Consider the following 22,882-nt stretch of genomic DNA (forward strand, 5'->3'; position numbering starts at 1 on the left):
AGCTGGTTTTTCCTCTTGGTGTTTTCTTCGAGAATATGTGAATTTAACAATAATAATAAGATTAAAAAAATCAGCAGGAGAGCTGGTGCGGTGACTCACGCCTGTAATCCCAGCACTTTGGGAGGCTGAGGTGGGAGGATCACTTAAGCCCAGGAGTTTGGGACCAGCCTGGGCAACAGAGTGAGACCTCGTCTTTAAAAAAATAAAAATAAAAATAAATAAAAATTAGCTGGGCATGGTGGTGTGTGCCTGTAGTTCTAGCTACTCACGAGGCTGAGGTGAGAGGATCGCTTGATCCCAGAAGGTCAGGGCTGCAGTGAGCCACGATTGTGCCACTGCACTCCAGCCTGGACAACAGAGCCAGACCCTGTTTCAAAAAAGAAAAAATCATTTGGTGCTGGAGCTGAAACTGCTTGTTTAACTCTGGGTGTATCCGAACCTACTTTGGATGAGGCCGGTGTGACCAAACCCTGCGTGGGGGCCCCAAGCTGGTGGCTGTCTCTCCTTGGCGTTATCTGTGGAAGGGCCAGGATGTCACCTGGCTGGGGCATAGGTGCCCTCTGGGTGTGAGGACTTGGGCTGGCCTCCCTGGGCGTGGCTTTTTCCGTCTAACTCTCCGGGGTCCTCCTCGGAAGCAGGATTATCTCCGAGAAGAAGCTGAAGAGGCGGCGGAAGCCGGAGTTTGACATCGCCCGGAATGTCCTGGAGCTGATTTATGGGCAGACTCTGACCTGGTGAGGGTCCTCTGCTTGCCTCCTGCTGTCTGGCCCCTTGGTCAGTGCCCCTTTCCCTGTGGGGTTCCTGCACCTGCCTCCCATTGGGGCACAGCCAGGCCCAGCCGTGGACCCTGGAGCGATGCAGGCCCTGACCAGGACCCAGTTTTGGCCACTCTCACATGCCCTGTCCGTGTTCTGGAACCAGCCTGGTCTCAGGGAGGGGGAGGGCACTGGAGCAGCCCCTGAACTGCCACCCTTCCCCAGGCTGGGGGTGCTCTTCTCACCCCTCCTCCCCGCCGTGCAGATCATCAAGCTGCTGCTCGTCTTCTACGTCAAGAAGGTGAGGCTGCCAAGGCCTGGGGAGGGCTGGGCTGGCAGGGTGGCCTGGCAGTGGGGGCAGGACTTAGCTGGGCAGAGCCTGGGACACTGGAACCGTCCCCACCGGAGTGGAGTGGGGCTGTCCTGGCCTGTCCCTCAGCCGAAGGGACGGCTGACCCCTCCTGGCATCACTGTCTTTGGCAGGCCGGGAAGCATCACTGGGTTCAGAGGTCATCACCAGGTGCCTGTGTGCCCCTGGCCAGGGCTCTGGGAGACACTAAGCCTTGGGACCTCTGGGTCCCTGGAAAAGTGACCCTGGTCCTCTGTCCGCAACTGGGTCATGCCCAGTGGTTGAGAACTGGGACCTCCCTTCCTATCCTGGCTCCTGTCTTTTTTATTTTATTATTTTATTTTTTATTTTATGTTATGTTATGTTATGTTATGTTATGTTATGTTATGTTATGTTATGTTGTGTGAGACAGAGTCTCGCTTTGTTGCCCAGGCTGGAGTGCAGTGGTGCGATCTTGGCTCACTGCAAGCTCCATCTCCTGGGTTCACGCCATTCTCCTGCCTCAGCCTCCCAAGTAGCTGGGACTACAAGCACCCGCCACCACGTCCAGCTAATTTTTTTGTATTTTTAGTAGAGACGGGGTTTCACTGTGTTAGCCAGCATGGTCAGGATCTCCTGACCTCGTGATCCACCCACCTCAGCCTCCCAAAGTGCTGGGATTACTGGCGTGAGCTGGGATTACACTGTGTCTGGCCATCCTGGCTCCTGTCTTGTCTGGCCTTCTGTTTCCTCATCCATGCAATGGGGACTATGTTCCAGTGGGGACTGAGGGAGGTGGCATGTACAGTGTTGTGTGCAGAGCCTGGCATGGCAGCGACCTTCAGCGGATGGAGGTGCTGTTGGCATCACTCCTTTGCGTGTGAGTGACCTGCAGGCCTCTGTCTTCCTCTGTAAATGAGCAGGCTGTAGGGAGCGGGGTCCTGTCCTGGGCCCTGCCTGCACGCACAGCTCTGGTTGCCCTTCCCTCTTGAGCTCCCCCAGGCCTTGGAGGGGTGCTGAGGGGTAGCAGGATGGTGGCAGAGCGTAGCCTTTCCCCGCAGACCAGCCTTCTGGCTAACTGCCAGGCGCCGCGCCAGCCCTGGCTGGCCTCACACATGAGCACGGTCTTCCTCACGCTGCTCTGCTTCCCCGCCTTCCTGGGCGCTGCCGTCTTCCTCTGCTACGCAGTCTGGCAGTGAGTAGGGGCAGGTGGAGGGGGCCCTTCTGTGTCATCCTGGGGTTGGGTGGTGGTGCCTGGGGGGCCCAAGACTTAGGGGTGAAGAGGACGGGCTGGGAGGGAGCCGGGTGGGCTGTTGCCCGGACTGGGGGGTTCCTGGTTGGCCTCTTCCCCAGGGTGAAGCCCTCGAGCACCTGTGGCCCCTTCCGGACCCTGGACAGCATGTACGAGGCTGGCAGGGTGTGGGTGCGCTACCTGGAGGCGGCGGGCCCCAGGGTCTCCTGGCTGCCCTGGGTGCACCGGTACCTGGTGGAAAACACCTTCTTCGTCTTCCTGGTGTCAGCCCTGTTGCTGTGAGTCCCGCAGGCGGGGGCGGCCCTGGGGAGATGGCCCTCCCAGGGCCTGCACTGGGTGGGGCCTGGCTGCTCCTGGGCTGTGGCCCTGGGCCCTGCCTGACAGCCACTCTCCCGCAGGGCTGTGATCTACCTCAACATCCAGGTGGTGCGGGGCCAGCGGAGGGTCATCTGCCTGCTCAAGGAGCAGATCAGCAACGTGAGTGCCTGACCTGGGCTGCCCTCAGCCCACCCTCTCGATCGCCCGGGGGTGACGCTCCCCTCCACCCCCATGTACATCCTCTCCTGTGGGCCTTGGCTGGTGAAAGGGTTTGTTTGCCAGACAAGTGACCCTGATCAATACGTGCACTGCAGATCAAGTGACGAAGCAGCTGTGAGACAGAGCCAGGCTCCTGATCCCCAGGCACCCGCAGGGCCCCACTGGGACCGGGGCTCCAGGGGGTGGGGTGTGGTTTCAGCCCCTGGGGGTGGCCCCACTGAGGGCTCAGACAGTCTCTGTGAGGATTTCTGAGGTCCCAGAAATGGCTTTTGGGTCCCTATGGACTCGACTCATTTTACAAATAGGGGGAGTAAGGTTGAGGCAGAGTCAGTACTTAAAACTTTTTCATTCTTTCTTTTTTTTTTGGAGAGAGAGTCTTGCTCTGTCGCCCAGGCTGGAGTACAGTGGCACAATCTCGGCTCACTGCTGCAACCTCCGCCTCTTGGGCTCAAGCGTTTCTCCTGCCTCAGCCTCCCAAGTAGCTGGGACTACAGGCACCTGCTGCCACACCCCACTAATTTTTTGTAATTTTAGTAGAGATGGGGTTTCACCGTGTTGCCTAGGCTGGTCTCCAGCTCCTAAGGCAGTCCGCCCACCTCAGCCTCCCAAAGTGCTAGGATTACAGGTGTGAGCTACCACACCCGGCCAAAACATTTTTAGGAAGAAAACGATGTTTGGCTGGGTGCGGTGGCTCAGCCTATAGTCCCAACACTTTGGGAGGCCAAGGTGGGAGGATGGCTGGTGCCCAGGGGCTCGAGACCAGCCTGGGCAACAGAGCTAAACCTCATCTCTGCAAAAATTTTAAAAGTTAGCTGGGCATGGTGGTGTGCGCCTGTAGTCCCAGCTACTTGGGAGGCTGAGGCAGGAGATCGCTTGAGCCTGGGTTGAGGCTGCAGTGAGCTATGACTGTGCCACTGCACTCCAGCCTGGGGGACAGAGCGAGGTGATGAGGCCCTCATGCTGTGTGCATGGGAGTGAGCTGCAGAAGGGGATCAGACCCCATACCCCAGGGGCAGCCCCCAGGAGGAGTGTTCACCCGGCAGCTCGCCCCCATGCCCACTCCCTCCGCTCCTCTCCTCTCTGCCCAGGGGACCTTCTTGCCCACTGTGCAGTCACCAAGTTAGAGACAAGGCACTTTTCCCCCTGGGCCACCCAGCCTGGCCTCTCCCCTGGGGAACGGGTCCCCGCAAAGCAGGTCTTGTGTCTTTTCCAGGCTTGCATCCTGCTGCTGGGCTCTGCCCTCCCCCCAGGGTTCCCCATCCCCTCCCATTGCCGTTTGTCCTCCTGCAGGTTTTTACTCTGGGGCTGGTGAGTGCCAGGGTCCTTAGGCGTGCTGCACACTAGGGCTAGGGGGGTGCTTGTCGGGATCAGCGACTCGTGTCTGCTAAGGCGAGGGCATGGTGGGGTGCAGCCAGTGGGCCTCAGCAGCCATGTGACCCTGCTGCTGGATAGTTGGTGCCAGGAGCCAGGGCTCCAGGCAGCTCGTCCCAGCTCGTCCCAAGCGCTCATGGGACGGCTCCCACATTGCTTGGGTTGTAAACACTGCAGTACACACTGTCCCATCTCCTGCCTTTCCCGTTTCACCACACAGAGCTGAAAGCCGGGCATCTTGGCTGCGGTGGTTGTCTGGCCATAGATACTGGAAGTGGGAAGTGGCTCCTGCCCTACTGGGTGGCATTTCAGAGCCCCCAGGGGCCAGGCAGGGCCAGGTGGGTCCGGGCGGGGATGCAGAGTGGTGCTGGGAGAATCCCAGCTCTACCCACTGTTGCTCTGGGACGGGAAGGACCTTTCTGCAGGGGGTGCTGGCTGTAGTGTCTACCCAAGGCGGAGCTCTGACCCCAGGTTTTGGGGCCATCGGCCTGAGCTTTCCTCGAGCAGGTCAGCATGGCTCAAGGACACGGCCCCTCCACACTCATCAGCAACTCGATAGAAGCAACTTAGTTTGTTGCATAAGGGCCCATGGTCTCTTCTTAAAGGTATTCTAAGTGGCCCTCCTAGGCCGAGCCAGGTTGCCAGGTGCCCAGAGCCAATCCGTGTGGCTCTCGACAGAACTCCTGTTCTCTTTGCGAAGGTTCCCGGCAGGGAATCCCGGTCTGACCCAAGCACTGATTCTCGGTTTCTGTGCACCAGGTCCTTTGCTAAGTGCCCCCTCTGCTTGTCACATTTCATTGTCAAAAGAGCCCCGGATCAGTCCAGTACTGGCCCCAAAGATGTCCCCGTCCTAAGACTGTATGGAGCCTGTGAATATGTTACGTTGTGTGGCTGGGGAGGTAAGGTTGAAGGTAGCTGGCTTGGGATAGGAGATGGCCCTGGATTATCGTGGTGACCCAGCATGATCTCAGGGTCCTTCGAGGTGAAAAACGGAGGCTGGAGTGTCAGGGTCAGAGTGGCGCCACGTGAGCGGGACTTGAGCGGCCACTGCTGGCTTTGAAGTGGAGGAAAGGGCTGAGAGCCAAGGAGTCCTGGGGCCTCTAGAAGCTGGAAAAGGCGAGGAATGGGACTCTCCCCTGAAGCCTCCAGGAGGAGCGTAGCCCTGACGATGCTTGATTGGAGCCCAGTGAGACTCATTTTGGACTTATCACCTCCAGAACTGAAAGTTGAGAAACTGGTGGGGTTTAAGCCACGAGTTGACAGCTCGTTACAGCGGCAGCAGGAAACTCACGTAAACCCTGTGCCTTGTGTTATTATCCCCCTTTCCAGATGCTGCCACTGAGGTCAGAGAGTTAGTAACCCAAGGCAGAGCCAGTAAGTGGCAGGGCCGGTTTTACATTGAGTCAGGCTGGCTCTGGGCTGCTGATTTCCCTTTTCCCTTTGGCCACTAGGAAGCTTAGATTCACACATATGCCCACTTCCTGGTTCTTGGTTTTTCCTTGTCCTTGTTTGGTGGCCCTTTCACCTTTTCTTTTACCTTTTTGCTGCTTGTGATGTTGAATGCACCTCTTGAATTTCCCCTCAAATGCAGTTTGGAACAGGCTGGCTCTGGATGGGCTTCTCCCCTTTGTGTTCTGGCTTTTCTAGGAGGGGGAAGACAAAATCTTCTTAATCAACAAGCTTCACTCCATCTACGAGAGGAAGGAGAGGGAGGAGAGGAGCAGGTGAGGGTCTGTGGAGGGATTGGGGACACTGAGCCCGGGGGGAGAGGGTCCAGGGCTGGACAGTGGGGCTGCCACTGGAGCTTCACCATGACATTGCTGACACTCGATCGCTTTTGACCTACAAAAACCCCCACCCCGCGCTCACCTTCACTCTCTAGTGCCTTCTCTGGCCTCCGGAGCCTGACCATTTTGACAGGGACTTAAAATACATCTCAGGAGAAAGGCTGTGGGGCGCCTGGCCTGTCCCTCGCCGGGCCCTGGCTGTGCCCAGCCAGGTTGCAGGGATGTCGATGTTGACGGGGTCCCGTCAGTGACGTCTCTTTCTGGCAGGGTTGGGACAACCGAGGAGACGGCAGCACCCCCTGCCCTGCTCACAGAGGAACGGGGTGACTAGGGGGATGGCGATGGGCCTCATGGGCCCGCCCAGCACCCTGAGACCACACTGGTGCCTCCCAGTGACCCTGCTGGGACATCAGGACAAGGAAGACACTGTCTCGCCTCTCGAAAGTCGCAGCTGCGCCTGGGCTGGAGCCAGAAGGGTGGGTGAATCCAGCTTGGGCATCCACAGTGAACTCTGCCCTGCCTGGGACTCTGTTTATTCTGATTAAAGGGGTTTTGCAGATGGGCTTGTCCCCTGGGGCTCTGTGCCTGTGACTGGAGCCTGTGCCTGAGCACCGTGCCCAGGGCCTGTCCCGCTGCCCTGGGGCAACCTCCAGGTGCCGTCCTGGGTTGTGGGAACCTCAGCTGGTGTGGGGGCGCCCTCTGCTGGCCAAGCCCCAGATGGCAGGAACTGGACCGTGCCAGGGCTTGATCCGCTCCCTGCCTTTGACCAGCCCGAACCCGCGCCCAGAAGGCGTTTACACCACACAAGTGAGCCCAGCAGGCAAGGATCGTGACCAGAGCGATGCGCCAACCATCACTGGAGCAGGAGGCACATTTAGAGAGGGACTTGGAGGGGAGACATATCAGTTGCAAATGAGCTGTGGGGACAGTTGCCTCCCAGGCATAGGCAGCCAGCACCTGGGCTTGGAGGCGAACAGGGCTTGGTGAGGCCGGGCTGGCCCCCTGCTTCTGGCTGCCAGCAGTTGGCTGGGGCGTGGTGACCCTGGGTCTGACTGGGCTGAGTTTGAGGAGCCCGTGGGATACCGAAAACCCTAGGCTGTGGGGGGTGGGCACAGGAATTCGGGGACCAACCCATCATGACCCCAGTGCTCCAGGCCTGTGGGGACCAGACTGTCACTGCCCGAGTGCTCCAGGCCTGCGGGGACCAGCCCGTCACGACCCCAGTGCTCCAGGTCTGCGGGGACCAGGCCGTCACGGCCCCAGTGCTCCAGGCCTGCGGGGACCAGGCCGTCACGGCCCCAGTGCTCCAGGCCTGCGGGGACCAGGCCGTCACGACCCCACTGCTCCAGGCCTGCGGGGACCAGGCCGTCACAGCCCCAGTGCTCCAGGCCTGCAGGGACCAGGCCATCGTGACCCCACTGCTCCAGGCCTGCGGGGACCAGCCTGTCACAGCCCGAGTGCTCCAGCCCTGCAGGGACCAGCCTGTCACAGCCCGAGTGCTCCAGGCCTACGGGGACCAGCCTGTCACGGCCCCAGTGCTCCAGGTCTGCGGGGACCAGGCCGTCACGACCCCAGTGCTCCAGGTCTGCGGGGACCAGCCCGTCACGGCCCCAGTGCTCCGGGCCTGCGGGGACCAGCCCGTCAGGACCCCAGTGCTCCGGGCCTGCGGGGACCAGGCCGTCACGACCCCAGTGCTCCGGGTCTGCGGGGACCAGGCCGTCACGGCCCCAGTGCTCCAGGCCTGCGGGGACCAGCCCGTCACGATCCCGCTGTTCCAGGCCTGCGGGGACCAGGCTGTCATGACCCCAGTGCTCCAGGCCTGCGGGGACCAGGCCGTCACGGCCCAGGGTTCATGTCTGCAGGAGCTGCACTTCGGATTGGGGGAATGAGCCCGGGTGGGGAAACAGTTGGAGAGTGATGGGCCCAGAAAAGGGTCAGACCCAGGTGGAGATGCCACTGGCTGTTAGCAGACCCTGCGCTGGGTCTAGCCCACCCGGTTCTGTGGGGATGCTCCTGTGCTTTGCAGACATCTGGGTGCTGCCACCGGGGCCCCACAGAGTTGGCCATCTGGGTGGATCTGAGCCAAGTGGTGCTTCTGGACCTCAGCAAGTAGCTGGTGCTGATTCTGGGCGGCCACTGGTGGCAGCGTCTTCAGGCGTGAACGCTGCTGGGTGAAGCTGCGTGGGCAGTCCAGAAAGTGACTGATGGTCCAGAGTGACTGACCTAGGGTACCCGGCCTCCATCGGTGCAGACGCCATCCTCCAAACCATCACGGTCCCTCTGGCTGGGGACGTATACCTGCCACTGCTGGCTTGACAACATGATCATTGGTTGTGACCTGTTGAGCCCATCTTGCCAGCCTCACAAAGCACAGTACCAGCTGCGTATGGCAGGGAAGTGGAAGAACTTGCCCCAGATATTTCTGGAGAATCACCGTGTGTGCTAGTCAGTCGTTTGTGTCAACCAGGCCAGGCTGTGGGGCCCAGTGATCTCATCAACATGAGCCGAGGTGTTGCTGCGATCGTGTGCTGCTGGAATGTGGTGAACTACAGTCGATTATACCTAAAGATCATTCTTGAGAATGTGGGTGGGCCTCATCCCATCAGCTGAAAGCTTCAAGAGCAAAAACCCAGGTTTCTCACAGAGGGAGTTCTGCCTCGAGACGGCAGCGTCCACTCCCACTGGATGTCCAGTCTGAGGCCCTACGGCTGGGTGAGCCTGTCCTCTCTATCTCCTACTGGTTCTGTCTGTGGCCCCACCTTGTGGCCACAGACCCTCCAGCGAGGACTTCCTGTGTTTCTTCGGAGCAGCCCTTGTGTGCTGGAGGCCTGGGCTTCAGCGTGTCCTTGGGTGCCCTGGGGCATGTTCTGTGACCTCCCAGCTCCTTGCCTCATGGGGCTGCTGTATCAAGTGACACAGTTTGTATGCTGTGTACCATGCCTGGCACCCGTTTGAGGTGTTTGCCCGACGAGAACAGCCTAAGACCTGGAAACTGCAAACTGTTGTTTGAGTGGATGGGAAGTTGGTGCTATTTCAGGCTGAATGACAAGACTCTGCGATGCCACTGCTTCTCAGCCTTGGCTGCACAACAGAACCCACTGGGGAGGTTTTAAAAACGTTGGTACTTGCTGAGGCGGTGGCGCGTGTCTGTAATTGCAGCTGCTCCAGAGGCTGAGGTGGAGGATTGCTTGAGCCCAAGAGTTTCGGTTTATTTGCTTTTTGAGAGAGTCTTGCTCTGTTGCCCAGACTGGAGTGCAGTTGCACGATCTTGGCTCACTGCCTCAGCCTCCCAGGTAGCTGGGATTACAGACGCATGCCACCACACAGGGCTGATCTTTGTATTTTTAGGATGGGGTTTTACCGTGGTCAGGCTGGTCTCGATCTCCTGACCTCAAGTGATCTGCCTGCCTCGGCCTCCCGAAGTGCTGGGATTACAGGTGTGAGCCGCTGCACCTACTGAGCCCGGGTGTTTTGAATCCAGCATGGACAACAGCAAGACCCTGTCTCAACACAAACAAAAAAACACTGGTGCCTGAGGCCCACCCCCAGAGATTCTGTTTTTGAGTTGATTTGGATGTGAATTATCTTTAAAATTTTGGATGTGTTTTTTTTTTTTCAGCGGGGGACAGAGTTTCACTCTTGTTGCCCAGGCTGGAGTGCAATGGGACAATCTTGGCTCACCGCAACCTCCGCCTCCTGGCTTCAAGTGATTCTCCTGTCTCAGCTTCCCGAGTAGCTGGGACCACAGGCGCCCACCACCACACCCGGCTAATTTTTTGTATTTTTAGTAGAGTCGGGGTTTCACTGTGTTAGCCAGGATGGTCTCAATCTCCTGACCTCGTGATCTGCCCGCCTCGGCCTCCCAAAGTGCTGGGATTCCAGGCGTGAGCCACTGCGCCTGGCATGATGTGAATTATCTTAAAAATTTCAGATAATTCTAACATGGGCCAAGGCTGAGAACCCCTGGTTTGGGCCTAAGTACCAGGTTGTCACAAACGCCCGTGGGCTTGGGGGCTTCGGAAATGTGCTTCTGCTTTTTTGAGATGGGGTCTTGCTCTGTTGCCCATCCTGGAGTACAGTGGCACGATCACAGCTCACTGTAGCCTCGACCTCCTGGGCTCAGGTGATCCTCCCGCCTCAGCCTCCCGAGTGTCTGCGTCTGGTTTTCATGACGACCTGGGGGCCAGGCATACTACACTTGCTGCTGTTCAGGGCCAGTCCTGCACTAGGAGCCCATCAGCCACAACTCCGCTGAGCACTGATGTGCAGAGCTAAGCAGCTTTGTTTCCATCTGGATCCTGCGTAGGTTTTCTTGGTCCATCCGTAGACACCGCACTCATGCAGAGGATCTTCTTGGGATGCCCCACTGTCTCCATTTTCCCTCTTCACTGAACACACACTCAGTCGAGGCACACCATAACGCCTCTGCGTCTGCTGGCTTCTCCCCCATTGGAACAGCCTTCTTGGCATGCCACACTGCTAGCTGCCTTCAGCCTTTAGCGTTCTGCCATGATGTTGCCAAAATAGTTTAAAAAAAAAAAAAAAGGGCAGGGCACAGTGGCTCATGGCTTATGCCTGTATTCCCAGCAGTTCGAGACCAGCCTGGGCAACATGGTGAAACCCCATCTCTACCAAAATAAAAAATGAAATGAGCTGAGTGGGGTGGTACATGCATGCTTGTGGTCCCAGCTACTTGGGAGGCTGAGGTGGGAAGATCGCTTGAGCTCAGCCTTGAGGTCAAGGTTGCAGTGAGCTGAGATTACATCACTGCACTCCAGCCTGGGAGACGGAGACTCTGTATTAAACAAACCACAAAGGGCAGGTCTGAACCTGTCATTAAAAAAAAAAATTAACAAACCTAACAAATATCCACAGATGCAGGTGAAGAACCTGTTTTCTTCAAGCCTCCTTCCCACCCATGGGTGGAGATGGTGCCCTGGAAGCCCACAAGGTCTTTGTGTGGGGTCCCTACATGGGGCTTTAGCTTACACTGCTCCCCGTCTGTCCCCCAAGTTGCCAGTCTGTCAAAATCCAACCTGGTCTCCCAGGCCCAGAGCAGATGCCACCTCCTCCGTGAAGCCTGCCACATCCTTTGCATGCCCTTGGGCGCTGACCTTGTCTCCCAGCGCACAGGCATGGGTGCGGTTTGCTCCATCGTAACGCAGGCACAAAAGGAACTCTTGCTGAGGCTCCGCGCAGAGCTGAGGGTTGCCACTTCCAGGTTCAGGCGCATCTTGAGTTTCATTCCCAGCTTCCTTTTCTGGTCTTTCTTTTCCGGATTAGGTCCCACTCAGTGCTTTCCTTCTCAATATCCAAAAGAGAATGGTCGGAGCCAGCAGCACCCCGCCTTCCCCATGGTGGAGGGGGGGCAGCCTGTGGCAGGGTGCGGGTCCCATCTCTTTGAAGGAATTGACTCAAAGTGGGCAGGTCCACCTTTGACCTTTCCCCAGGGAGTGGAGACAAAAAAGACCTTTGCTTAGTGTGAGTGAGGGGCCACCGGGGTGCTTGGTTTGTCTTCAGAGGCCTAGTCTGTAACACCAATGCCACACCGGTGGCACTGACTGGACACCCTGAAGGCCATGGCCAGTGTCCTAGGAAGGGACTCAGTTTCTAGCTATGCCAACTGAGATTCTGGGGTGAGGCTGGTGCTGCTTCCGAAGTTCCACTGTGCTCCAAGTGCTCGGTGAAAGTGAGCGAAGGTGATTTTACAAAAATAAATGCATAAAATGTCTAGAAAACACAAAAAAATCCTCATTCTTCTTCTCTTTGAACATTTTTTAAGCCCAAACTGGACCCTAGGCAAAAGTGAGTGGCACTCCTCTGCCAGGACTCCAGGCGGGCCCCAGCCTCTTCTTGCTGCCATCCCAAACAGAAGTTACCAGATGAACAGACTCGGATGGGCTGCGGGGGTGGAGAGCTAGAAAGCTTGGTTGTGCCTCTCAACGATTAAGATTTCAATAGTTACAGCAAAACCACACAGCAAATGATAGAATAAAGCAAAACAACAGGAAGTCTGAGTTCACTCATGAGAGAGGTACGTATTTGAGCTCTGAGGAAATTACAGAGGGAATGCACGCAGCGGGATAGCTCTCCCCATTGCAGCGTACAAAGCAGACATCCATAGTATCTGTTTTGAAAAATGAAAAACACATTACTTTGAACAGCCAAGAAAAAAAATTGCAATTTATTAAGATTCAATAAAGCGTTGTACTTTCGAAAGCAACTTTCGATGCATGTTCTTCAACAATCACATTCTATGAGGAAAACATTAAGAGCCACAAACTTGTTTTTTAATCTCAGAGTTACAGACATACTAAGTTCAAAATAAAAGGTCAAAAAAAACCAAAACAAAACAAACAAAACAAAAAAAAGCCTCAAACAAACCCAACAAAACCCAAAAACAAACAAACATATTCTTGACTTCCATCCCCAATTTTAAAACAACAGGAGATTTTCTACAACTCAATGCTCGCCGGCAGCACGGGAAGTGGTATGTCGGGCGCACATACGCACACGCACGCTCACACGCACACATATTGGATATACATACGCAGGTGTGTATGTCCATCAAATATATAGAACGCATGTAATGGCAATGAGATGCAGTCACTCTGAGGAAGGTTGGTTTTGCTAAATATCCTACTAAACTTGAGAAAAAAAGTCTTGAACCCAGTTTGTGCATAGTTCATGATCCTCTATAAAACCAGCTTTTGTGGATCTGCAATCTTGCAGGACTTTTTTTTTTTTTTTTGTATTTTTTTGTTTTGATAAAACCATTAAAAAGCTAATTAAAAAAAATGTAATGCACAAGTTTCCTGATCAAGCAGGCAGGGAGCACAATGTTCATATATATATATATTTTAAAACATACTTGAGGGTATGTTATTCCATTGTCTTTCTTCCTTGCAAAACAATCAAAACATTGATCATTTTTAAAACATAAAGCAATTTTTAATATATAAAGCACTCTTCAAACATCTATTTCTTTTGAGTCCGTTATTTGGTAAATATGTAACTGCTACACATTAGAGATTAGGTATTTTTCTTCTTTGTGTTTTTTTTTTCCTCTTTTTCTTTTTTTTCATTTTTTTGTCTTTTTTTTTTTTTTTTTAAATAACATCTTCAGTGCTAGGAGTTGGGTTTAAAAATACATGAAATGGTGTGGAGCTGCCCTCGGGAGCCCTGGCTTTCCTGAGAGCGCGTCCGGCATGTGCAAGACAGTGGCCACAACGCCTGTCACCTTGACGAAGGGGCGAAAGCAATCGACAGAGTCCATGACGATGGCCGAGGGAACAGCACTGTCCCGTCCAGAGCTCTGAAGGAGCGCATCTGCATTCTGAAAATAGGTTTCTTTACGACGGAAGTCTTTTTTTTTTTTTTTTAATTCCTTTTTAAATTTTTAAAATTTTAAAGTCTGAAGGAGAAAAAAAGGTCTGTAAACAGGTGGGAGCCCAAACCCCAGGCTCCCCCAAAAGCAGTCACAACCCACGCCCAAGTGCTTGTTTCTGTTCCTTCCACGGAACCATCCATTCTTTACAAGTATCTATGGCCACAGTTCAACAAGTTTTTTTTTTTTTTCTCTTTAACTTTATATTCCAAATGGAAAAATGGTGCAATACTCTGGTAATAATTTTCTTGCATTAGTCCACAATAAAAAGCTGCTAAAGGTAGGTATACATATTATTTCTCCAGAGATATACACTGTACTTTTTAAACGCAGTCACAGAGTCCTTGAGTAAACATTTACACATGAATTGTCGCCAGCCCTGTCCTAGGAATTCTCTGTAATGTATAGGATTAGCTAAAGGAAGGGCGAGGACACTCAGTGCAAAGTTAGAAGCTAATAATAACAAACGTTTGACCAATGCGCCAAAAAAAAAAAAGCATATACTGAATACAAGGGAAAACCCACAGTTAAATCCTCACACGCTTTCAAACACACACACAAAGAAAATGCACGCCGTGCAGGAGCACGCGCCACACACGCACACACACTTGTTTCAACACGCACACATACACACACACGGAGGCTATGAACTTAGAAATTTTTCCTAGAGCCTGTTTCTGTGTACTGATGTCAACCTGGAAGTGTAGAATTAGAAAGTGTTCACATTTCACTATTGGCCTGCTGGATTCAAGTATTTGCATGTTTGATATGTCTTTTTTTAATTTTTAAAAAATATTTTTTGGGATAAAAAAATGACATGAAAAAGTAATGAAACAAGGGTAATGTGCATAGGCGGATCCAGGGGAACAGAGAGCAGATCGCAGCCCACGCCTTCCGCTCAGCTCCCACCGCGGAGCCGCTCTGCGCCCGGCGGTCCACACCAGACTCTGCCCTGATTACCGGCCGCCTCTGGTAATGTGCATAATCGTCACAGGCTCATTTTAAATAGGCTTCACATCTCCCTCCCTCCCCCACAGATAAAATAACCCTTTCCAGCCCACAATCTGAAAAGTGCCCTTCATGATAGAACTATTCTAAGCAGCTTTTATACTTAAAAAAAAAAAAAAATCAAAATGACAACACACTATACAAACATAAGAAACACAAAATAAAAAGCTACGAGGAACATCCTGTCATTAGCATGTGACGCTGACCCACCGCAGCCCGCACTGTTTTGCGAACAGTTCGCAAGGACTGCGGCCAAGGTTCGTCTTCAGTCCTGGACAGAGGTACTCAAAAGGGTGGCCGCTGCTGGGTTCCAGCGGGTCTGTGGGGCCGCCCAGCTGGGAGGGGTCGGCTCTCCTGATGCTGATGATGGCAGCTCCTACAGGGACTCCCCGCTGAGTAGGTCCCCAGGCAGCAGGGTGGTCAGAGGGGTGGGGCTGCCGATCACCCTGCTGTCGTCGGCGCTGGGCGGGCCCCACAGGCTGCTGGAGTACTGGGGCACCCCACCCCAGAGCAGCTCACTGCTCCCCTTGCCACCCAGGCACGGGGCATTCCAGTGGCCAGCGTCGCTGCGCACCAGGCCATGGGAGCTGCCCGCTGCGCTGAGCCGTGGCTGGCTGGACGCGCTACTGGACTGCCAGCTGGAGGTGGGTGGCAGCGCCTGGCCTTGGGCTAAGAAGCGATTCACTTCTTCTTCGCCAGCGAACTCGGCCAGGATGGTAGTGTTTCCCAGGACGCACCTGCAACAGCAAGATGGGGCACGTGAGCAGGGCCACCCCAAGTCCTGCTAAGTTCGTGGCACTGGCTTTCTGTCTCTGTATTGGGAAAGGCTACCTGGAAGCCATCGTGTGGCTTCTGTTTTGCCACTGCTATTTCCAAACCCAGACTGTGAAGGTTTTACTCAGTTCAGACTTCTAGCAGCAACACCGTACTGGTACAGAGAGTACATCTTCAAGTGCAGGAACACACCATTAAATGTGGGCTCACTTAGGGTCAGTGTCATTTGCATCCTGGGCTAAAAACAGGAATGACTAATTTCTAGGTTCCATGTCTCAAGTGATGTTACTGATCAGGTCTACTCATACTTCTATCAAAAGCGACCTTTTGTTAGGGTGAAGGGTTGGCAGTGAGGACCGCCGCTGGGCCCTGTGTAGGAATGTGTCACAGGGAGAGGGGAGTAGACACAGCAGCTCAGCAGCAGAAAAAACCAGTAATAAGTCTCAAGATACCTGTGAGGAACTGACCTGTGTCACCTTCCCCCAATTCCTTTGCTGAAGTCCTAACCCCCAGTACCTCCCCATGTGACTGTGTTTGGAGATGGGGTCTTTAAAGAGGTAATTAAGTTAGTTACATGAGGTCACATGGGTGGGCCCTAGTCCAACATGACTGGTGTCCTTATAAGCAGAGATCAGGGCACCAACATGCACAAAGAGACGACCATGTAAGAACAGAGGGAGAGGGCAGCTGTCTACAGCCAAGGAGAGAGGCCTCAGGAGAAACCAGCCCTGCCCACACCTTCATCTTGGGTGTCAGACCTCCGGCCTCCAGAAGTGGGAGGGTGGCCAGCCTGTGGAATGCTGCTATGGCGGCTCAGGACGCCCCTGCAACACCCCTAACCTAATGCTCTGGGGGATGTGGAGCTACTTGGAGCGCTGAGGTGGCTATGAGGAAACATACATGTGCAGAGACTTCTGGGCCTTGGCAGCCTCCTCCTTGGAGCTATACCGGACCACGGCATTGCCTTGAGTCAGATTCAGGTGGAATGTGATGAGAGGCCCATGTTGCAAACACAATGTCCGCAGTGTAGAACCATCAATCTGACAGAGGAAGCACAGGGGCATGAATGAGCTTTCTTCTGATTTCTTTTACTACAGCCTTCCAAAGAGAAAACATGAAACTGGATACACTAAACACTAGGAAAATGTTTTTCTTTTTTTTTTTTTTTTTTTTTTTTTGAGGCGGAGTCTCGCTCTGTCGCCCGGACTGGAGTGCAGTGGCCAGATCTCAGCTCACTGCAAGCTCCGCCTCCCGGGTTTACGCCATTCTCCTGCCTCAGCCTCCCGAGTAGCTGGGACTACAGGCGCCCACCACCTCGCCCGGCTAGTTTTTGTATTTTTAGTAGAGACGGGGTTTCACCGTGTTAGCCAGGATGGTCTCGATCTCCTGACCTCGTGATCCGCCCGTCTCGGCCTCCCAAAGTGCTGGGATTACAGGCTTGAGCCACCGCGCCCGGCCAGGAAAATGTTTTTCTTTAAAAGGCTTTAATAATATGTGATTTTACACTGTTAACATTCTGTATCTCTGTGGCCAAATGTGTAACTAAAATCTTGGATGTTTCAGTTATATTTTATGAGTTAGGCTAATCAGAGGAAGGAGAAAAACCCCATTTTGAGTTCAGCTCTCCTTTCACCAGAGCACGTCACACAGAGCCCCTGGTTTGCAAAAGGCACCTGGGTCCAGCTGCTCACAACAGACTTGGGAGATGTGTAGGTGGGTGTGGCCTGGGTCCCGGGAAGGGACTGGCTAGACCCACAGTCTGACGTGGTCAAACCACTCTTTTAAAAAATGTTATAAAAATACACACATGGGGTCTTGCTATGTTGCCCAGGCTGGTCGCCAACTCTTGGGCTCAGATGATCCCTGGCCTCGACCTCCCAAAGTGCTGGGATTACAGGGGTGAGCTACTGCGACCGGCCAGGCCCAACCACTCTTGAATGGGTAGTTGTAAGATCAACAATTCTATTTACAGAGCACACTTTTCCAGCCTCTAGTGGGTAAACAAACAATTCACCAAGAACATAGTTAAAAGAGGCCCCTGGGCCCCATCTACTGCTGGAGCCAAGCCTGGCACTTGCTTATCTCCTCCCATGCAGCATCACCTCTGGACCCTGACCAAGAACCCCCCATTATCCCACCCCACCAGACAGCCTCATCTGCATCCAGAGCCAAGAGGGAACCCTCCTTGGATCATGCTCAGTGACACAGGGGCACCGTACTGCACCTGGGGAGTGAGGTTTCGAAGAACGAGCCAGCTGCTGGTTCTTCCTGAGGCGTCGGTGCTCCAGGCAGAACCTGCAACAAGAGGGGAGAACCTGGTTGACAAGGCCCCGTGCCAGTGGATAGTGTGGCCTCCCCACCTCTTACTGTGCTGAAGTGTGGGACAGCACGGGCCATCACCGCATGATCTAGGACAGCCTTTCTCAGCCTGGGAGGTCCATGCTTTCTTTGGTAAACTAAAACCTCACAGTCCCTGCAGACCCCCTTCCCACTTCCCCGTGGTGACTCTGACTTCTTGGATCTTCCTGCCAGCCCAGGAGACCCGTGTTTTCCCATCTGTGCCAGGAGAGACAGGGGTGATGAGAGGCCTGACAATCTCCAGGAAAGCTCTGGTCTCCACCTCTGCCTGTCCCAAGACCTGGTGTGGAATCAGTGCTCCCATGTTCTTCTGGTTAATACAACAGAGCAAATCCCTAAAGGCTGCTGCTAAAAGGCAGAAACTGTTACTTTCAAACTATCTGATATGGTTTGGCTGTGTCCCCATTCAAATCTCATCTTGAATCGTCCATGAGTTCCCATGTTTTGTGGGAGGAACGTGGTGGGAGGTAATTGAATCATGGGGGCACGTCTTTCCTGTGCTGTTCTCGTGATAGTCTCATAAGATCTGACAGTTTAAAAAACTGGAGTTTCTCTGTACAAGCTCTCTTCTGTTCTCGTCTGCCACCATGTGAGATGTGCCTTTCACCTTCTGCCATGACTATGAGGCCTCCCCAGCCACGTGGAGTTATAAGTCCAACAAACCTCTTTCTTTTGTAAATTGTCTCATCTTGGGTATGTCTTTACCAGCAGCATGAAAATGGACTAATAAAGTAAACTGGTACCAGTAGAGTGGGGTGCTGCTGAAAAGATACTGAAAATGTGGAAGCAACTTTGGAACTGGGTAACAGGCAGAGGTTGGAACTCAAGGCTCAGAAAAAGATGGGAAAATGTGGGACAATTTGGAACGTCCTAGAGACTTGTGAAATGGCTTTGACAAAAAAACTGATAGGGACATGCAGAACAGGCAGAGGCGCTGCACACCGATTCCTATGGAATCATCATTAATTGGTCCCCCAAGGAGATGTTTAGCTTGAATTGCACCTCTCAGTCTGCGTGCCTCGGCCACACTATGCTCAGCTGATCTGAACAAAATGGTCAGAGGGTAGAAATGGTAAGAAGTATGGCAAAAGTTCCTATTATCTGGAACCATGGCGGTATAGTGGCACCTCAACCTCAAATGATATGGCCCATTGTAGGAGCTAAACATAAGGATTTGTGGAAACTATTAATAGCTCTTAATAAGATCAAAATTTGGGAAAGAATAAAAAAGCATCTAGAAGGACACTCTACAAACTTGTTTTTGGATATTGCAAAATTAAAAGAACAAATATTTAAAGCATCTCAGGCACACCTGACCTTAATGCCAGGAACTGGAGTGCTAGAAGGAGCTGCAGACAGATTAGCAGCTAGTAACTCATTAAAATGAATAAAAACACTTGGAAGCTCTGTGATTTCAACGATGATTGTACTTTTAATCTGCGTTGTCTTTGTATAGTCTGCAGATGTGGATCCTGACTCCTGCAAGAAGTAGCTCACCGTGACAAAGCTGCCTTTGCTTTTATTGCTTTACAAATCAAAGATGGGGGACATGTTGGGAACAGCAACCCCCCCTCCCCCCCAAATCTGGCCATTAAACTGGCCATAAACAAAATCTCTGCAGCACTGTGACATGTTCATGATGGCCATAATGCCCACACTGGAAGGTTGTGGGTTTATCAGAATGAGGGCAAGGAACACCTGGCCCATCCAGGACGGAAAACTGCTTAAAGGCATTCTTAAGCCACAAACAATAGCATGAGCGATCTGTGCCTTAAGGACGTGCTCCTGCTGCAGATAACTAGCCCAACCCATCCCTTTATTTCGGCCCATCCCTTCCTTTCCCATAAGGGATACTTTCAGTTAATCTAGTATCTATAAAAACAATGCTAATGACTGACTGGCTGTTAATGAATATGTGGGTAAATCTCTGTTCAGGGCTCTCAGCTCTGAAGGCTGTGAGACCCCCGATATCCCACATCACACCTCTATATTTCTGCGTGTGTCTTTCATTCCTCTAGCACCGCTGGGTTAGGGTTTCCCCAATCAAGCTGGTCTCCACATGGAAGCAACTTTGGAACTGGGTAACAGGCAGAGGTTGGAACTCAAGGCTCAGAAAAAGATGGGAAAATGTGGGAAAGTTTGTAACTTCCTAGAGACTTGTGAAATGGCTTTGACAAAAATGCTGATAGGGATATGGACAATAAAGTCCAGGCTGAAGTGGTCTCAGATGACAATGAGGAACTTTTTGGGAACTGGAGCAAAGGTGGCTCTTGTTATTTTAGCAAAGAGACTGGTGCCCTAGAGATTTGTGGAACTTTCAACTTGAGAGAGATGATTTAGGGTATCTTGCAGAAGAAATTTCTAAGCAGCAAAGCATTCAAGAGGTGACTTGGGTGCTTTTAAAAGCATTCAGTTTTATAAGGGAAGTGGAACATAAAAGTTCAGAAAATTAGCTGGGCACAGTGGCTCATGCCTGTAATCCCAGCACTTTGGGAGGCTGAGATGGGTGGATTACCTGAGGTCGATAGTTTGAGACCAGCCTGGCCAACACGGTGAAACCCCATCTCTACTAAAAATACAAAAATTAGCTGGGCATGGTGGTGGGCACCTGTAATCCCAGCTACTCAGGAGGCTGAGGCAGGAGAATTGCTTGAAACTGGGAGGCAGAGGTGGCAGTGAGCCGAGATCACGCCATTGTACTCCAGCCTGGGTGACAAGAGTGAAATTCTATCTCAAGAAAAAAAAAAAGGAAATCCCATTTTCTGAGGAAAAATTCAAGCAGGGTGCAGCAGAAATGTGCCTAAGTACCGAGGAGCTGCATGTTAATCCCCAAGATGATGGGGAAAATGGAGACTGTCTCTAGAGCACGTAAGAGGTCTTCATAGAAGCCCCTCCCATCACAGGCTCAGAGGCCTACAAGGAAAAAATGGCTTCATAGGCCAGGCCCAGGGTCCACATGCTGTGTGCAGTTTAAGAATTTGGTGCCCTGTGTCCCACCTGCTCTGGCTGTGACTAAAAGGGGCCAAGGTACAGCTTGGGCCATGGCTTCAGAGGGTGCAATCGCCAAGCCTTGGCAGCTTCCACATGGTATTGAGACTCTGGGTGCACAGAAGTGATGAACTGAGGTTTGGGAACCTCCACCCAGATTTTGGAGGATGTATGGAAATGCCTGGATGTTCAGACGATAGTTTGCTGCACGGGCAGGGCTCTCATGGAGAACCTCTGCTAGGGCAGTGTGGAAGGGAAATGTGGGGTTGGAGCTCCCACACAAAGTCCCTACTGGGGCACCACCGAGTAGAGCTGTGAGAAGAAGGTCACCATCCTCTAGACCCCAGAATGGTAGATCCACTGACAGCTTGCACCGTGTGCCTGGAAAAGCCGCAGACACTCAATACCAGCACATGAAGGCAGCCAAGAGGGAGGCTGTACCCTGAAGAGCTGCCCAATACCATGGCAACCAACCTCTTGCCTAAGCATGACCCAGATGTGAGACATGGAGTCAAAGAAGATCATTTTGGAGCTTTAAGATTTGACTGTCCTGCTGGATTTCAGTCTTGCATGGGATCTGTAGCCCCTTTGTTTTGGCCAATTTCTCCCATTTGGAATGACTGTATTTACCCAATGCCTGTACCCCCATTGTATCTAGGAAGTAACTAACTTGCTTTTGATTTTACAGGCTTGTAGGTGGAAGGGACTTGCCTTATCTCAGATAGACTTTGGACTGTGGACTTCTGAGTTAATGCTGAAATGAAGACTTTGGGGAACTGCTGGGAAGGCATAATTGGTTTTGAAATGTGAGGACATGAGATTTGGGAGGGGTCAGAGGCAGAATGATACGGTTTGGCTGTGTCCCCACCCAAATCTCATCTTGAATTGTAACTCCCACAATTCCCAAGTTTCGTGGAAGGAGCCCAGTGGGAGGTAACTGAATCATGGGGGAAGGTCTTTTCCATACTGTTCTCATGATAGTGAGTCAAGTCTCATGAGATCTGATGGTTTTAAAAATGGGAGTTTCCCTGCACAAGCTCTCTCTCTCCTTGTCTGCCGCCATGTGAGACGTGCCTTTCACCTTCTGCCAGGATTGTGAGGCCTCCCCAGCCACGTGGAACTGTAAGTCTAATAAACCTCTTTCTTTTGTAAATTGCCCAGTCTCGGGTATGTCTTCATCAGCAGTGTGAAAATGGACGAATACACTATCTGTAGCTGATTTAAAAAATTTTGTCATTTATTACTATTATTTTTTTAGAGACAGGGTCTCACTCTGTCACCAGGTTGGAGTGCAGTGGCTCAAGCATAGCTCACTGTAGCCTCAATCTCCTGTTCTCCCATCTCTGCCTCCCCAGCAGTTGGGATCACAGGTATGCGCCACTACGCTCCACTTATTTTTTGGTGTGGAGATGGGGTCTCGCTTTGTTGCCCACACTGGTTTAAATCTTCAGTTTCTTCAATTCCCAGTACATTTTTCTCATCTCTGAGGTTCGACATGAAGCACCTGAGAGAAGCTGCAATATTATGAGAGTTGTGTTTTCAAACCGGTGGGGTTTGTTTCGTTTTGGGTCTGGAAAAGCCTTATGTCCCAGTGACATCTTGTGGAGAAGCAAATATAAAAAGCAGAAATCCAGGTCCCTGTGCGATGGGGGTTCATGGGGCCAGACAGCCTAAAGGACTGTGCAGGCCTCTAATGACCCAGTGTGGGGCAGCTGCACTCCTGAGGATGGAGCTGGCCAGTGTGGGCCCTCAATGGGTGCTGGAACCGCCTGGGACCTCTTGGCCCAGAGCAAACCTGCTGTGTGCCGGCACACTTAGGCTGATGCTAAAAACACCAGGCTCACCCAGCTAATGCCCTGGACATCTAGGGCGGCCCTGGTGCCCTCCTAAGCCTTCCCAGGCTCCAGAGTTAGAGGCAGGGGTCCTTACAAAGGAGTTACAGGACAAAGTGGTAAGCACATCCCCTAAAAGGTAAGGCCCCCATTAGAACACGAGGAGCATGGAGCTTACCTGAGGAGTAGGAGCTGGTCCAGCCGAGGGGGCTGGCACCCCAGGTGGAGGAGGGCTTGGGATTGGTTAACCCTGGAGGTGGCCTCGTGGGTGCAGTAGTGTTTCTGGGCACCTTCCACAGTTCATGAGACAGAGAGGCTTGTGTGTGGGAGGCAGGGCCAGAGGACCACGTCGATTTAATGTCTGACAGTTTACCTAGAAAGGCAGAGAGATGGAGAATACGCAGTCTTGAGACAAACACTGCTGTGTTTGGGGAGCCACAGAGAGTGCTAACACCAGCAGACTGTGTGAGAGGCAAAGAAACACCAAGTCAAGCCCCTGGCAAAC

The 22,882-nt window shown here is 52.8% G+C and overlaps 2 protein-coding genes and 1 pseudogene across 15 annotated transcripts in view; 1 reads left to right on the forward strand and 2 right to left on the reverse strand.

Moving 5' to 3' along the window:
* The window catches only part of TMC6 (transmembrane channel like 6), an 18,790-nt gene extending 12,197 nt beyond the window's left edge, over positions 1 to 6,593 (forward strand). For 8 of the 12 annotated variants that reach the window (XM_030923610.1, XM_030923613.1, XM_030923614.1 and 5 more), the window contains exons 14-20: positions 636 to 734; positions 981 to 1,056; positions 2,145 to 2,278; positions 2,437 to 2,613; positions 2,734 to 2,812; positions 5,891 to 5,967; positions 6,298 to 6,593. In XM_030923610.1, coding sequence (XP_030779470.1) covers positions 636 to 734; positions 981 to 1,056; positions 2,145 to 2,278; positions 2,437 to 2,613; positions 2,734 to 2,812; positions 5,891 to 5,967; positions 6,298 to 6,361 — 706 coding nt within the window. In that variant the 3' untranslated portion in view covers positions 6,362 to 6,593. Of the gene's footprint in view, positions 1 to 635; positions 735 to 980; positions 1,057 to 2,144; positions 2,279 to 2,436; positions 2,614 to 2,733; positions 2,813 to 5,834; positions 5,968 to 6,297 lie in introns of all 12 variants that reach the window. The other 4 variants (XM_030923611.1, XM_010381913.2, XM_030923616.1 and 1 more) reach the window with 2 other exon arrangements.
* Positions 6,594 to 10,848: 4,255 nt separating this feature from the next.
* Positions 10,849 to 22,882, reverse strand: part of TNRC6C (trinucleotide repeat containing adaptor 6C) — a 139,763-nt gene continuing 127,729 nt past the window's right edge. Inside the window, exons 20-23 of one of the 2 annotated variants that reach the window (XM_010381911.2) lie at positions 22,556 to 22,750; positions 17,424 to 17,494; positions 16,100 to 16,239; positions 10,849 to 15,162 (exon numbers count right to left, since the gene is read on the reverse strand). In XM_010381911.2, the coding sequence (XP_010380213.2) occupies positions 14,802 to 15,162; positions 16,100 to 16,239; positions 17,424 to 17,494; positions 22,556 to 22,750 (767 nt within the window). In that variant the 3' untranslated portion in view covers positions 10,849 to 14,801. The remainder of the gene's footprint in view (positions 15,163 to 16,099; positions 16,240 to 17,423; positions 17,495 to 22,555; positions 22,751 to 22,882) is intronic. The other variant, XM_030923618.1, reaches the window with a different exon arrangement.
* On the reverse strand, positions 10,865 to 14,204 carry LOC115894846 (annotated as a pseudogene). The gene has a single exon (XR_004055064.1). The product of XR_004055064.1 is annotated as an uncharacterized LOC115894846 (transcript).

The sequence above is a fragment of the Rhinopithecus roxellana genome, chromosome 19, assembly GCF_007565055.1.
Source record: "Rhinopithecus roxellana isolate Shanxi Qingling chromosome 19, ASM756505v1, whole genome shotgun sequence".
Classification (NCBI taxonomy): Eukaryota; Metazoa; Chordata; class Mammalia; order Primates; family Cercopithecidae; genus Rhinopithecus; species Rhinopithecus roxellana.